Source organism: Salmo salar, chromosome 07 (assembly GCF_965601325.2).
Source record: "Salmo salar chromosome 07, fSalSal1, whole genome shotgun sequence".
Classification (NCBI taxonomy): Eukaryota; Metazoa; Chordata; class Actinopteri; order Salmoniformes; family Salmonidae; genus Salmo; species Salmo salar.
This window is the reverse complement of record NC_138297.1, coordinates 63,627,442-63,642,804: the sequence shown is the minus strand read 5'-3', so window position 1 is coordinate 63,642,804 and position 15,363 is coordinate 63,627,442. Positions and strand designations below refer to the sequence as shown.

General features: G+C 49.3%; 1 protein-coding gene across 2 annotated transcripts in view; it reads left to right on the top strand.

Moving 5' to 3' along the window:
* Positions 1-7,276: 7,276 nt before the first annotated feature.
* LOC106596512 (calcium-independent phospholipase A2-gamma) overlaps positions 7,277-15,363 on the top strand; it is a 40,275-nt gene continuing 32,188 nt past the window's right edge. Inside the window, exons 1-5 of one of the 2 annotated variants that reach the window (XM_082977881.1) lie at positions 7,277-7,365; positions 8,646-9,915; positions 10,121-10,270; positions 10,469-10,715; positions 11,564-11,735. In XM_082977881.1, the coding sequence (XP_082834007.1) occupies positions 8,854-9,915; positions 10,121-10,270; positions 10,469-10,715; positions 11,564-11,735 (1,631 nt within the window). In that variant the 5' untranslated portion in view covers positions 7,277-7,365; positions 8,646-8,853. Of the gene's footprint in view, positions 7,397-8,645; positions 9,916-10,120; positions 10,271-10,468; positions 10,716-11,563; positions 11,736-15,363 lie in introns of both variants that reach the window. The other variant, XM_082977880.1, reaches the window with a different exon arrangement.

Here is a 15,363-nt window from a genome sequence, read left to right as displayed (position 1 = left end):
AAAGTCAGGCATAAGGACTTGTATCCTTTACAATTTAATGTAAAAGAACATTGGTAGTGCATTTCTCCCTCAGCATCCATGTATCAATACGGCCCATGTTTACTTAAAAGCATCAAGTCAACAACTGTTTTGACTGGTCACGGCATATTCTTGGAGAAAGGGATTTTCTAGAGATTCAGACTGTGGTAAATGTCATATTGTGAAATGATGTGTTTATACCGTTACTCTGGCCTCTGTGAGAGCACTTCTCTGAGTCCTGTTTCACCTAGTGCCTTTGTGACAATCGTGAAGAAAAGGTCATTTGTACAGTACTTATCAGCAGGAAGGCACATATCTGAAAGGATGTATTGAATATTGAAGCTGAGATTTGTGTCTAGCAGTTTGCAGAGCCTTCTGAGTGTTACTGTGTGCTGAGTGCTGTTATTCATTATCCACCTTTCCACACCATGACTGTCTCCCAAATGGCACCCCATTCCCAACATAGTGCACTACTTTAGACCCTATGGGCCCTGGTCAAAAGTAGTGCACTATATAGGGAATAGGGTGCCATTTGGGATGCACACCACATCATGCTAGAATAAAAGGCTGTTTTGCTTCAGTGTGAGGACACACTGACACTGTTTATGGCGCTGTTAAGTACCACATAATAGTATTTTCCAACTATACAACTGCATATCTATTATGCAGTTCATGCCACCCGTTCATGCCACCCGTCCATGCCACCCACCCATGCCACCCGTCCATGCCACCCGTCTATGCCACCTGTCCATGCCACCCACCCATGCCACCCGTCCATGCCACCCGTCTATGCCACCCACCCATGCCACCCGTCTATGCCACCCGTCCATGCCACCCACCCATGCCACCCGTCCATGCCACCCGTCTATGCCACCCGTCCATGCCACCCGTCTATGCCACCCACCCATGCCACCCGTCTATGCCCCCCGTCATGCCACCCATCTATGCCAACCGTCCATGCCACCCGTCCATCAATCAATCAAATTTATTTATTTATAAAGCCCTTTTTACATCAGCCGATGTCACATAGTGCTGTACAGAAACCCAGCCTAAAACCCCAAACAGCAAGCAATGCAGATGTAGAAGCACGGTGGCTAGGAAAAACTCCCTAGAAAGGCTGGAACCTAGGAAGAAACCTAGAGAGGAACCAGGCTCTGAGGGGAGGCTAGCCCTCTTCTGGCTGTGCCGGGTGGAGATTATAACAGAACATGGCCAAGATGTTCAAACGTTCATAGGGTCAAATAATAATAATTACAGTGGTTGTCGAGGGTTCAACAGGTCAGCACCTCAGGAGTAAATGTCAGTTGGCTTTTCATAGCCGATCATTCATGCCACCAGTAATGCCACCCATCATGCCACCTATCCATGCCACCCATCATGCTCAGTGACAGAGAGCAATATGATCAGGGCAACATACATACAGACGTAATGTGCATACATTAGTGATGCTCTAAAGCTTGCTGTCGTAAAGCAAGTCAGAAATAGACCCTTTTAGATTATTCATCCAGTGTTTATTACGTTTCCATTGCTGCATCTTCTGTCTTCAGATATCAACTTTTACACAGCATGTACTCTATGCCTAAAATATATATATATAGTTTTTGTTTCCCAATGGCTCTTAGCTACACTGCTATATACTTTAAATGAATCTGGAGTGGTGCAGTAAAGCTGTATCTAGCTACGGTATACAGTAGATCTGAGCTACATTAGCCACTTTGAAATGATTCTGGAGTGACGCTGTAACACCACTTAGCAATAACTGCAATTTTGTCTTCTATGATCCCTTGGGATTCCCAATATCCCCACTCGGTGTGATTCATCTTTAGGTTGTGAAGCATCGTGCACTGTGTACGATAGACTTTAAAATGAATCTGGAGTCATACAGTAAATGAGTGTAATTGACTTCTATATGACCTCATGGGATTCTCTATATCCTCAGTCTCTGTGTGAATCATCTATCGGTTCCAAACATCTGACCATCTCACTCTGAGTCTTGTTTACCCCTATCATCAACCTTACCTATACGGTTCCAAACATCTGACCATCTCACTCTGAGTCTTGTTTACCCCTATCATCAACCTTACCTATACGGTTCCAAACATCTGACCATCTCACTCTGAGTCTTGTTTACTCCTATCATCATCCTTACCTATACGGTTCCAAACATCTGACCATCTCACTCTGAGTCTTGTTTACCCCTATCATCAACCTTACCTATACGGTTCCAAACATCTGACCATCTCACTCTGTGTCTTGTTTACCCCTATCATCATCCTTACCTATACGGTTCCAGGGAGCACGGTGCAAGACCCGGTTGCTATGGGGACTTGTCATGGTTAAGAGCGAAGGGCAACTTGAATTGGATTGCGCCACTAATATATGGAATTATCTGCTGCCCTTCATAGAAAGGAACATAATTTCAACAACGTTTACTATTGAGTCAGTTCAGAGCACTGTGACAGGAATCTGGATACAGTGTATAATCAGAGAATGCTTTTCTTCTATGGATGATAGAACAATATTGACATATGACATAATAATGACATATGACATAATAATGGGTTTGCTTCTGCTGTATGTTTTTGATTATCTCTATTAAAACTGTTATTACTGTTTGAATGGAACAAAGGGGAAGGGGTTTTGCTATAAAACATCCATACATACACAAACACAAAAATGTAATTGTGTTTAATTTTGGCAGCTAGGATCAACAGGAGTATCCAGCAGCACTGTGCCTCTGTGGGTTGTTACTGTGCTTCTCCAGCAGCACTGTGCCTCTGTGGGTTGTTACTGTGCTTCTCCAGCAGCACTGTGCCTCTGTGGGTTGTTACTGTGCTCCTCCAGCAGCACTGTGCCTCTGTGGGTTGTTACTGTGCTCTTCCAACAGCACTGTGCCTCTGTGGGTTGTTACTGTGCTCTTCCAGCAGCACTGTGCCTCTGTGGGTTGTTACTGTGCGTCTCCAGCAGCATTGTGCCTCAGTGGGTTGTTACTGTGCTCCTCCAGCAGCACTGTACCTCTGTGGGTTGTTACTGTGCTCTTCCAGCAGCACTGTGCCTCTGTGGGTTGTTGCTGTGCTTCTCCAGCAGCACTGTGCCTCTGTGGGTTGTTACTGTGCTCCTCCAGCAGCACTGTGCCTCTGTGGGTTGTTACTGTGCTCGCATGTTATTACACGCTGTACCAGAGAGTCATTTATTCAACTGGTCTATGCCCACTACTGGTGAAGCAGGCGTACTGTTTGTGTCATGTAATAGGGTGGAAATCCAATAAACACGTTGAGAACTCTATGGCCCTTTAGAGCGGGCACAGGGAACCGGCACAGGCACAGGAACAGACACAGGAACAGGAACAGACACAGGAACAGACACATGAACAGACACATGAACAGGAACAGACACAGGAACAGGAACAGACACAGGAACAGACACAGGAACAGGAACAGACACAGGAACAGGAACAGACACAGGAACAGACACAGGAACAGACACAGGAACAGACACAGGAACAGGAACAGGAACAGACACAGGAACAGACACAGGAACAGGAACAGGAACAGGCACAGGAACAGACACAGGAACAGGAACAGACACGGGAGCAGACACAGGAACAGACACAGGAACAGGCACAGCAACAGGCACAGACACAGGAACAGGCACAGGAACAGACACATGAACAGGAACAGACACAGGAACAGACACAGGAACAGACACGGGAACAGGCACAGGAACAGGCACAGGAACAGACACAGACACAGGAACAGACACAGGAACAGGCACAGACACAGGAACAGACACATGAACAGACACAGGAACCGGCACAGGCACAGGAACAGACACAGGAACAGACACATGAACAGAAACAGACACAGGAACAGACACGGGAACAGACACAGACACAGGAACAGACACAGGAACAGGCACAGACACAGGAACAGACACATGAACAGACACAGGAACAGACACAGGAACAGACACAGGAACAGGAACAGACACAGGAACAGACACAGGAACAGGCACAGACACAGGAACAGAAACAGACACAGGAACAGACACGGGAACAGACACAGGAACAGACACAGGAACAGACACAGGAACAGGCACAGACACAGGAACAGAAACAGACACAGGAACAGACACGGGAACAGACACAGGAACAGGAACAGGAACAGACACGGGAACAGACACAGACACAGGAACAGACACGGGAACAGACACAGACACAGGAACAGACACGGGAACAGACACAGACACAGGAACAGACACAGGAACAGACACAGGAACAGGCACAGACACAGGAACAGGCACAGACACAGGAACAGACACAGGAACAGAAACAGACACAGGAACAGACACAGGAACAGGCACAGACACAGGAACAGGCACAGACACAGGAACAGACACAGACACAGACACAGGAACAGACACAGGAACAGACACATGAACAGGCACAGACACGGGAACAGGAACAGACACAGGAACAGACACAGGAACAGACACAGGAACAGGCACAGACACAGGAACAGGCACAGGAACAGACACAGGAACAGGAACAGACACAGGAACAGACACAGGAACAGACACATGAACAGGCACAGACACGGGAACAGGAACAGACACAGGAACAGGAACAGACACAGGAACAGACACAGGAACAGACACAGACACAGGAACAGACACGGGAACAGACACAGACACAGGAACAGACACAGGAACAGGCACAGACACAGGAACAGACACAGGAACAGGCACAGACACAGGAACAGGCACAGACACAGGAACAGACACAGGAACAGAAACAGACACAGGAACAGACACAGGAACAGACACAGGAACAGGCACAGACACAGGAACAGGCACAGACACAGGAACAGACACAGGCACAGACACAGGAACAGACACAGGAACAGACACATGAACAGGCACAGACACGGGAACAGGACAGCACGGAACAGACACAGGAACAGACACAGGAACAGGCACAGACACAGGAACAGGCACAGGAACAGACACAGGAACAGGAACAGACACAGGAACAGGCACAGGAACAGGCACAGACACAGACACAGGAACAGGCACATGCACAGACACAGGAACAGGCACAGACACAGGAACAGGCACAGGAACAGGCACAGACACAGGAACAGGCACAGACACAGGAACAGGCACAGGCACAGACACAGGAACAGGAACAGACACAGGAACAGACACGGGAACAGACACAGACACGGGAACAGACACAGGAACAGGCACAGGAACAGGCACAGACACAGGAACAGACACAGGCACAGACACAGGAACAGACACAGACACAGGCACAGACACAGGAACAGACACAGGAACAGACACATGAACAGGCACAGACACGGGAACAGGAACAGACACAGGAACAGACACAGGAACAGACACAGGAACAGGCACAGACACAGGAACAGGCACAGGAACAGACACAGGAACAGACACAGGAACAGACACATGAACAGGCACAGACACGGGAACAGGAACAGACACAGGAACAGACACAGGCACAGACACAGGAACAGGCACAGACACAGGAACAGGCACAGGAACAGACACAGGAACAGGAACAGACACAGGAACAGACACGGGAACAGACACAGACACAGGAACAGACACGGGAACAGACACAGGAACAGACACGGGAACAGACACAGGAACAGGCACAGGAACAGGCACAGACACAGGAACAGGCACAGACACAGACACAGGAACAGGCACAGACACTGGAACAGACACAGGAACAGACACAGGAACAGACACAGGAACAGGAACAGACACAGGAACAGGCACAGGAACAGGCACAGACACAGACACAGGAACAGGCACATGCACAGACACAGGAACAGGCACAGACACAGGAACAGGCACAGGAACAGGCACAGACACAGGCACAGACACAGGAACAGGCACAGGAACAGACACAGGAACAGGAACAGACACAGGAACAGACACGGGAACAGACACAGACACAGGAACAGACACGGGAACAGACACAGGAACAGGCACAGGAACAGACACAGGAACAGGCACAGACACAGACACAGGAACAGACACAGGAACAGGAACAGACACTGGAACAGACACAGGAACAGACACAGACACAGGAACAGGCACAGGCACAGGAACAGACACAGGAACAGACACAGGAACAGACACAGGAACAGGAACAGACACAGGAACAGACACAGACACAGGAACAGACACAGGAACAGGCACAGGCACAGACACAGGAACAGGCACAGACACAGGAACAGGCACAGACACAGGAACAGGAACAGGCACAGGAACAGGCACAGACACAGGAACAGACACAGGAACAGGCACAGGCACAGACACAGGAACAGGCACAGACACAGGAACAGGCACAGACACAGGAACAGGAACAGGCACGGACACAGGAACAGGCACAGACACAGGAACAGGCACAGACACAGGAACAGGAACAGGCACAGGAACAGACACAGGAACAGGTTCCATTTGGGACACATCCAGACAGTGGTTTTACATTGAGGTTTGAGAGAATTCGTGGGCACCCCATTGTGAGATTTGAATGGACCTTGTCCAATTACCTTTGTTGAAATCATAGAAAACAATGTTCCTCCCAACCATGTTGTATCAAGATAAGAGACAGGCAAAAACCACTGAGCTCATTTGACATTTGCACACCTTCATGACGTTTCACACTGCATGTTGTTGAATGAGACTGCACGGAAGAATCCATAGTAGAGATAGATAAATCCTCAATGGGATGATCAATGAATGATCTCTAAATCATCCATATTTAATTTGCATCACATGTTGATATTGTATTTTATCAATTGAACAATCCTCCTCTTGTGATTGGGTTAACAACAAAAATAATAATGTTATTGCTAAGCCATTAGCTACTTTCGGTGGTGGGCTGTATGTGGCAATGCCGCTCTCCATGATGCTGGAATGTTGTAGATTACAATCGGATGCACACTCCATCTAGATTTTATCAAATCATTAGTTCATACTCAAATTGGTGAAATAAACATTTGTGCCAAACATAAATAATACAAATGAGTCATGCGGAATGATTTTTCGCCTATTTAAATTCAATGAAATACTGTAGCTGTTCCAGAATGAAATCTAATGATTCACACAGGGAGGATGATCTCACATAAAATGCTGCCCTCTAGTGTTAGAGAGCAGTCAATGCATGCCCTCTCGTGGTTGGTGGTTAGCGGTTGACGTGCCTATGAAACAGCCAATCGAGAAGCAGAGCACCGTAACGTGATCTATTGTATATTTACACATTTCCTGTTTTCCTAAGCGAGCAGATCTGTCAATGAAACGCTGATTATTCTGGTAATTTCCTTGGATGACATGTTACATTTGTGTAGGTTTTATCATAATTTACAAAACACCTTTTGAAATGGGCTGTCGTAAACTCAATGATGATTAGCGAGCTGATGCTGCATTGCTAGTTAGCTAACCCAGCGTAGCAGGCGTAAAATACATTAACGTTAGGTACTAGCTGCTGGGTTGTATCGCTAGTTAGCAAGCTAAGCTAGCTAGCAAAAAACGACCGAGTTGTTGTAAAACAAATATCTATGCTGATATGTTTTTTTCCAACTCTTCACAGTGAAGGCAGTGGTCCCTTTATTGATACAAGTCCATGTAAAGACTCGTGTGTTCCCCTTTGGCCTGGATATGTGCTCGCTAGGTAACGTTAGGTGTCTCGAGATGAATATTCGCCACAGAAACGTTAGCAATGTAAACATTGGAATGGACAGCTAAAAGTCTACAGTATTCTGGAGCAACGTTTTGCTCTCGATTACGTCTTTCAACCACTTCTCCCTGAACCTCGTTTGCCCTGGCCTGTGTGTCAGCCTGTTCGACTCCACTAGAAAGTACACCTCCACGGGCAAAGTCTGAGGTTTGATCTTGGAAATCACAATGACAAAGTAGACACAGGCAGTCGCCTTGGGGATCGGGGTGCGTCGGGTGGGGATGCTCCATTGTGCCCGGTAGTGGTACTGTTTGTGAAACTCGTGATCCGTCTCCTGGAGGAATACTAGGCTAAAAAGCCAGCTGGTGTGCACCTCCCATGTGTGGATGTACTCCTCGATTCGCAGTTTCCCCAGTTCAATTGTAAAGTCCTTGCAAGTGATCCATTCGATGTTTCTAAACTCGTATTCGGTGGAGTCTTCCACCTCTTGCTGGTGGCCGAGGGCACCGCGTGCGTTCTCCAGTACATTTTTCACGATTTCAGATGCTCTCAAGCTTAGGTTTGATGAAGGCCGCTCATCCATCTTGTTTCTCTTCGTATATCAAAACTTACTTTGAGAAAGTATTTGGAAACCCGTAGATATCATAAGTTTACTACACTGGAAAACGAATGTTGTTGTTTTGAAGGGTTTCCATGGCTACCATGGAACAGAAGGAACATCCGGGTAATTGATAGGGTTTGAATGGCCAACCAGTGCTATCTATTTTTTTTGTGTGGGCCAATACCTTTGTTCATTCTAATGAGGGGCTGTTTCGCTCCATTGTGGTTTTACTTTAGACTAAATGGTATGTTTATTTAGCTAGATTTTGCACAAAGTCCTCTGACATCCATTAGCTTTCTTTCTCGGATATTCTAGGAGGCAGCTTCATTCCTAGATGACCTGTGCTGGACCAGAGCCAAGAGGACTGACCCAGTCTCCAGAGCTTGTCCTAACTGAACACAGACCACACAAGTGAAGGAGATGACCCATCAAGGCCTATTCCTGTATCAGCACTGGCACAAGCAAAGGCTGTAGTCCAGTCATACCATTTGAACTATCTCCTGTCTCTGGTGTGAGCTGACGCATGTCGCGGATCAGGAGCACGCTCAAAACTGTTACTAAAGCAGTAAGCGGCAGCGACCTCCTCTCCAAGATATCCCGCCTTAAGCCCAGTGCCGCAGCCGCCCATGCAGAGAAGGTACCGGCCGAAGCGGAGCCTCCGACTCCAACCCCGGCAGCTAGTGACGCTTCAGCTGCTGCAATAGCCATGAAGCCACAAGAGCAGGACCAGACAGTAGGACAGAACAATGGAGAGGAGGGGAAGGAGAAGGAGAATCAGGCTTTAGAGAAACCCTTCATGGCCAACGTCAAGCCCAAACATAGCCTCGCTGCGTCAGTGGCTATATCCACCGCTAGCTCCTCGTCAGCCATGGCCAAGCAGACGTTACAGCTGTTTCAACCAGAGGCCCTGTCCACCAACATGGACGAGACATACAGCACCCTGTCTCAACATGTCAACGACTACTTCGGGAGTAGTAGTAGTCTATCAACAGGAGATGACAAGAAGCCTCACCATCTAAATGACCATGCTCAAGCATCCACGTCCTCCAAGCCTGCTCTCAATCAACGCTACCGGAGTACTAAGAGGGGGGACCACATCCCCGGTTCAGTACCTGTGGCAGCTGAGACCAAGGCTATCCAGGGCGAGGCTGCTACCCCACCACCGACTCCTCCCCTGGAGGAGGTTAGCCCAACCTCGGGGGTTCCCACCCGAGAGAGCCCTGCCACAGACAGTACTTCCTCTGACCCAGTCACCCATACCTCCACTCCTACCCCCACCCTAACACCCTCTAAAAAAGGGGGGTTTGGGCGGTATCTGTCCGACCCTCGCCCCAATGTTCAGGCATTCTTTGGCAGCTACATAGCACCCTTGGTACCTAGTAAGTTCAGAGCTGACCCCAAGAGCGTCACAGCAGCAGTTAAAGAGAAGACCTCTGAGAAGACCATGGAGGAGGCTGTGAGGATGCCTGGAGAGAAGAAGACCACTGAGGTGGCTATGAGGAAGCCTGGAGAGAAGATAGAGACTGAGGAGGAGAAGAACGCTGAAGAGGGGGCCAAGAAACTACTGCTGAGCCAGAGAGAGAAGGTACTGAAACTGATTCATATACATTAATGATTCTCTGCCATGTGAATGAATTAAAATGAACTTTTAATACCCTGTCAGTTTGAAGTTCATGTTCAATGATCTGGGACAGAGGGAAAACATTACACACAATGCTTACCTTATATCTAATTTTGATATTCATTTTTAAAAAAGGATCCTGGATATGTTCTGTGCCCTCCCATCCCAGATCATAGCCCGGGTGAGTATGGACAACAGGACCAGAGCCTTGGTGCAGGGCATCCAGAAAGCCACAGACATGAATATCCACACCAGCCGTGTGGAGGAGCTTAGCCTACATCTACTGGAGTACCCTGAGACACGCGGCGTGGCCGTCAAGGTGTGGGGCTGTTTTTGGAGACAATGTCAACTTCAATCCTTGTAGATATACTGTGGGTATATTTACATTCATATAGCAGAAGCTCTCATAGACCAACTTCCAATCAGTGCAATCAACTAAGGTAGGTACATGTAGAAGTGTGTGAATTTGCTGAAGTGAACCTCCACCTGTCTCCCTTACCCCCCCCCCCCCCCCCAGGAGAGGGTGATCCCGTGCCTGTTGCGTCTGAGGCAGACCAGAGACCCCAGGCTCCAGGCTGCAGTGAGAGAGGCCCTGGCCCTGGTGGGATACACAGACCCTGTGAAGGGCCAGGGTATACGGATCCTGGCCATCGATGGAGGGGGGACCAGGGGACTGGTAGCCCTGCAGACCCTACACAAACTGCAGACCCTGACGGGCAAACCCATCTACCAGTTGTTTGACTACATCTGTGGGGTCAGCACAGGTAGGCTGTTTCACCATGCTGTGTTTTCTACAACACTACTAGAGCTGGTTTCCCAGACAGATCAGGCCTAGTCCTGGCAACATAACCCATTGAGCATTCTTTTTAGGCCAAGACTAGGTTTCATGTATGTCTGAGAAACCAGTCACCTATGTTTAATGAAAGGCACTATACAGTCCAGTCTTAAAATCAAAAAGTCAGGGCCTCCCAAGTGGCGCAGCACTTGAGGCGTCATTACAGACCGGCCATGACTGGGAGACCCATGAGGCGACGCACAATTGGCCCAGCGTCGTCCGGTTTAGGGGAGGGTTTGGGCCGGCCGGGATGTCCTTGTCCCATCGCGCTCTAGCGACTCCTGTGGCGGGCTGGGAGCATGCACGCTGACACGGTCGCCAGCTGTACGGTGTTTCCTCTGACACGTTGGTGAGGTTGGCTTCCGGGTTAAGCGAGCTGTGCGTCAAGAAGCAGTATGGCTTGGCGGGGGCGTGTTTCGGAGGACGCATGGCTCTCAACCTTCGTCTCTCCCAAGTCCGTACTGGAGTTGTCGCGATGGGACAAGACTGTAACTACCAATTGGATATCACGACATTGGGGAGAATAATTTAAAAAAGTAAATCTGAAAGTCCTGTTTGGCACGTGGCATCCTAACACGATGAACCCCTACCTAACACGATGAACCCCTACCTAACACGATGAACCCCTACCTAACACGATGAACCCCTACCTAACACGATGAACCCCTACCTAACACGATGAACCCCTACCTAACACGATGAACCCCTACCTAACACGATGAACCCCTACCTAACACGATGAACCCCTACCTAACACGATGAACCCCTACCTCGCAGGTGCGATCCTGGCCTTCATGTTGGGGGTGTTCCAGATTCCTCTGGATGATTGTGAGGAACTCTACAGGAAGCTGGGTTCTGATGTGTTCAAACAGAACGTCATCGTGGGAACCGTCAAGATGGGCTGGAGCCACGCCTTCTACGACAGCCAGATCTGGGAGAACATCCTCAAGTGAGTACAGTACCCTGCTGCTCCGTCTAGGATACTGTCATGTCAGTACCCTGCTGCTCCGTCTAGGATACTGTCATGTCAGTACCCTGCTGCTCCGTCTAGTATACTGTCATGTCAGTACCCTGCTGTTCCGTCTAGTATACTGTCATGTCAGTACCCTGCTGCTCCGTCTAGTATACTGTCATGTCAGTACCCTGCTGCTCCGTCTAGTATACTGTCATGTCAGTACCCTGCTGCTCCGTCTAGTATACTGTCATGTCAGTACCCTGCTGCTCCGTCTAGTATACTGTCATGTCAGTACCCTGCTGCTCCGTCTAGTATACTGTCATGTCAGTACCCTGCTGCTCCGTCTAGGATACTGTCATGTCAGTACCCTGCTGTTCCGTCTAGTATACTGTCATGTCAGTACCCTGCTGCTCCGTCTAGTATACTGTCATGTCAGTACCCTGCTGCTCCGTCTAGTATACTGTCATGTCAGTACCCTGCTGCTCCGTCTAGTATACTGTCATGTCAGTACCCTGCTGCTCCGTCTAGTATACTGTCATGTCAGTACCCTGCTGCTCCGTCTAGTATACTGTCATGTCAGTACCCTGCTGCTCCGTCTAGTATACTGTCATGTCAGTACCCTGCTGCTCCGTCTAGTATACTGTCATGTCAGTACCCTGCTGCTCCGTCTAGGATACTGTCATGTCAGTACCCTGCTGCTCCGTCTAGGATACTGTCATGTCAGTACCCTGCTGCTCCGTCTAGTATACTGTCATGTCAGTACCCTGCTGCTCCGTCTAGTATACTGTCATGTCAGTACCCTGCTGCTCCGTCTAGTATACTGTCATGTCAGTACCCTGCTGCTCCGTCTAGTATACTGTCATGTCAGTACCCTGCTGCTCCGTCTAGGATACTGTCATGTCAGTACCCTGCTGCTCCGTCTAGTATACTGTCATGTCAGTACCCTGCTGCTCCGTCTAGGATACTGTCATGTCAGTACCCTGCTGCTCCGTCTAGGATACTGTCATGTCAGTACCCTGCTGCTCCGTCTAGGATACTGTCATGTCAGTACCCTGCTGCTCCGTCTAGGATACTGTCATGTCAGTACCCTGCTGCTCCGTCTAGTATACTGTCATGTCAGTACCCTGCTGCTCCGTCTAGGATACTGTCATGTCAGTACCCTGCTGCTCCGTCTAGTATACTGTCATGTCAGTACCCTGCTGCTCCGTCTAGGATACTGTCATGTCAGTACCCTGCTGCTCCGTCTAGTATACTGTCATGTCAGTACCCTGCTGCTCCGTCTAGTATACTGTCATGTCAGTACCCTGCTGCTCCGTCTAGGATACTGTCATGTCAGTACCCTGCTGCTCCGTCTAGGATACTGTCATGTCAGTACCCTGCTGCTCCGTCTAGGATACTGTCATGTCAGTACCCTGCTGCTCCGTCTAGGATACTGTCATGTCAGTACCCTGCTGCTCCGTCTAGTATACTGTCATGTCAGTACCCTGCTGCTCCGTCTAGTATACTGTCATGTCAGTACCCTGCTGCTCCGTCTAGTATACTGTCATGTCAGTACCCTGCTGCTCCGTCTAGTATACTGTCATGTCAGTACCCTGCTGCTCCGTCTAGTATACTGTCATGTCAGTACCCTGCTGCTCCGTCTAGTATACTGTCATGTCAGTACCCTGCTGCTCCGTCTAGGATACTGTCATGTCAGTACCCTGCTGCTCCGTCTAGTATACTGTCATGTCAGTACCCTGCTGCTCCGTCTAGTATACTGTCATGTCAGTACCCTGCTGCTCCGTCTAGGATACTGTCATGTCAGTACCCTGCTGCTCCGTCTAGGATACTGTCATGTCAGTACCCTGCTGCTCCGTCTAGTATACTGTCATGTCAGTACCCTGCTGCTCCGTCTAGTATACTGTCATGTCAGTACCCTGCTGCTCCGTCTAGGATACTGTCATGTCAGTACCCTGCTGCTCCGTCTAGTATACTGTCATGTCAGTACCCTGCTGCTCCGTCTAGGATACTGTCATGTCAGTACCCTGCTGCTCCGTCTAGTATACTGTCATGTCAGTACCCTGCTGCTCCGTCTAGGATACTGTCATGTCAGTACCCTGCTGCTCCGTCTAGGATACTGTCATGTCAGTACCCTGCTGCTCCGTCTAGTATACTGTCATGTCAGTACCCTGCTGCTCCGTCTAGGATACTGTCATGTCAGTACCCTGCTGCTCCGTCTAGGATACTGTCATGTCAGTACCCTGCTGCTGATACTGTCATGTCAGTACCCTGCTGCTCCTACTAGGATACTGTCATGTCAGTACCCTGCTGCTCCGTCTAGTATACTGTCATGTCAGTACCCTGCTGCTCCGTCTAGGATACTGTCATGTCAGTACCCTGCTGCTCCGTCTAGTATACTGTCATGTCAGTACCCTGCTGCTCCGTCTAGGATACTGTCATGTCAGTACCCTGCTGCTCCGTCTAGGATACTGTCATGTCAGTAGCCTGCTGCTCCGTCTAGGATACTGTCATGTCAGTACCCTGCTGCTCCGTCTAGTATACTGTCATGTCAGTACCCTGCTGCTCCGTCTAGGATACTGTCATGTCAGTACCCTGCTGCTCCGTCTAGGATACTGTCATGTCAGTACCCTGCTGCTCCGTCTAGGATACTGTCATGTCAGTACCCTGCTGCTCCGTCTAGGATACTGTCATGTCAGTACCCTGCTGCTCCGTCTAGGATACTGTCATGTCAGTACCCTGCTGCTCCGTCTAGGATACTGTCATGTCAGTACCCTGCTGCTCCGTCTAGTATACTGTCATGTCAGTACCCTGCTGCTCCGTCTAGGATACTGTCATGTCAGTACCCTGCTGCTCCGTCTAGTATACTGTCATGTCAGTACCCTGCTGCTCCGTCTAGTATACTGTCATGTCAGTACCCTGCTGCTCCGTCTAGGATACTGTCATGTCAGTACCCTGCTGCTCCGTCTAGGATACTGTCATGTCAGTACCCTGCTGCTCCGTCTAGTATACTGTCATGTCAGTACCCTGCTGCTCCGTCTAGGATACTGTCATGTCAGTACCCTGCTGCTCCGTCTAGGATACTGTCATGTCAGTACCCTGCTGCTCCGTCTAGTATACTGTCATGTCAGTACCCTGCTGCTCCGTCTAGTATACTGTCATGTCAGTACCCTGCTGCTCCGTCTAGGATACTGTCATGTCAGTACCCTGCTGCTCCGTCTAGGATACTGTCATGTCAGTACCCTGCTGCTCCGTCTAGGATACTGTCATGTCAGTACCCTGCTGCTCCGTCTAGGATACTGTCATGTCAGTACCCTGCTGCTCCGTCTAGGATACTGTCATGTCAGTACCCTGCTGCTCCGTCTAGGATACTGTCATGTCAGTACCCTGCTGCTCCGTCTAGGATACTGTCATGTCAGTACCCTGCTGCTCCGTCTAGTATACTGTCATGTCAGTACCCTGCTGCTCCGTCTAGGATACTGTCATGTCAGTACCCTGCTGCTCCGTCTAGGATACTGTCATGTCAGTACCCTGCTGCTCCGTCTAGTATACTGTCATGTCAGTACCCTGCTGCTCCGTCTAGGATACTGTCATGTCAGTACCCTGCTGCTCCGTCTAGTATACT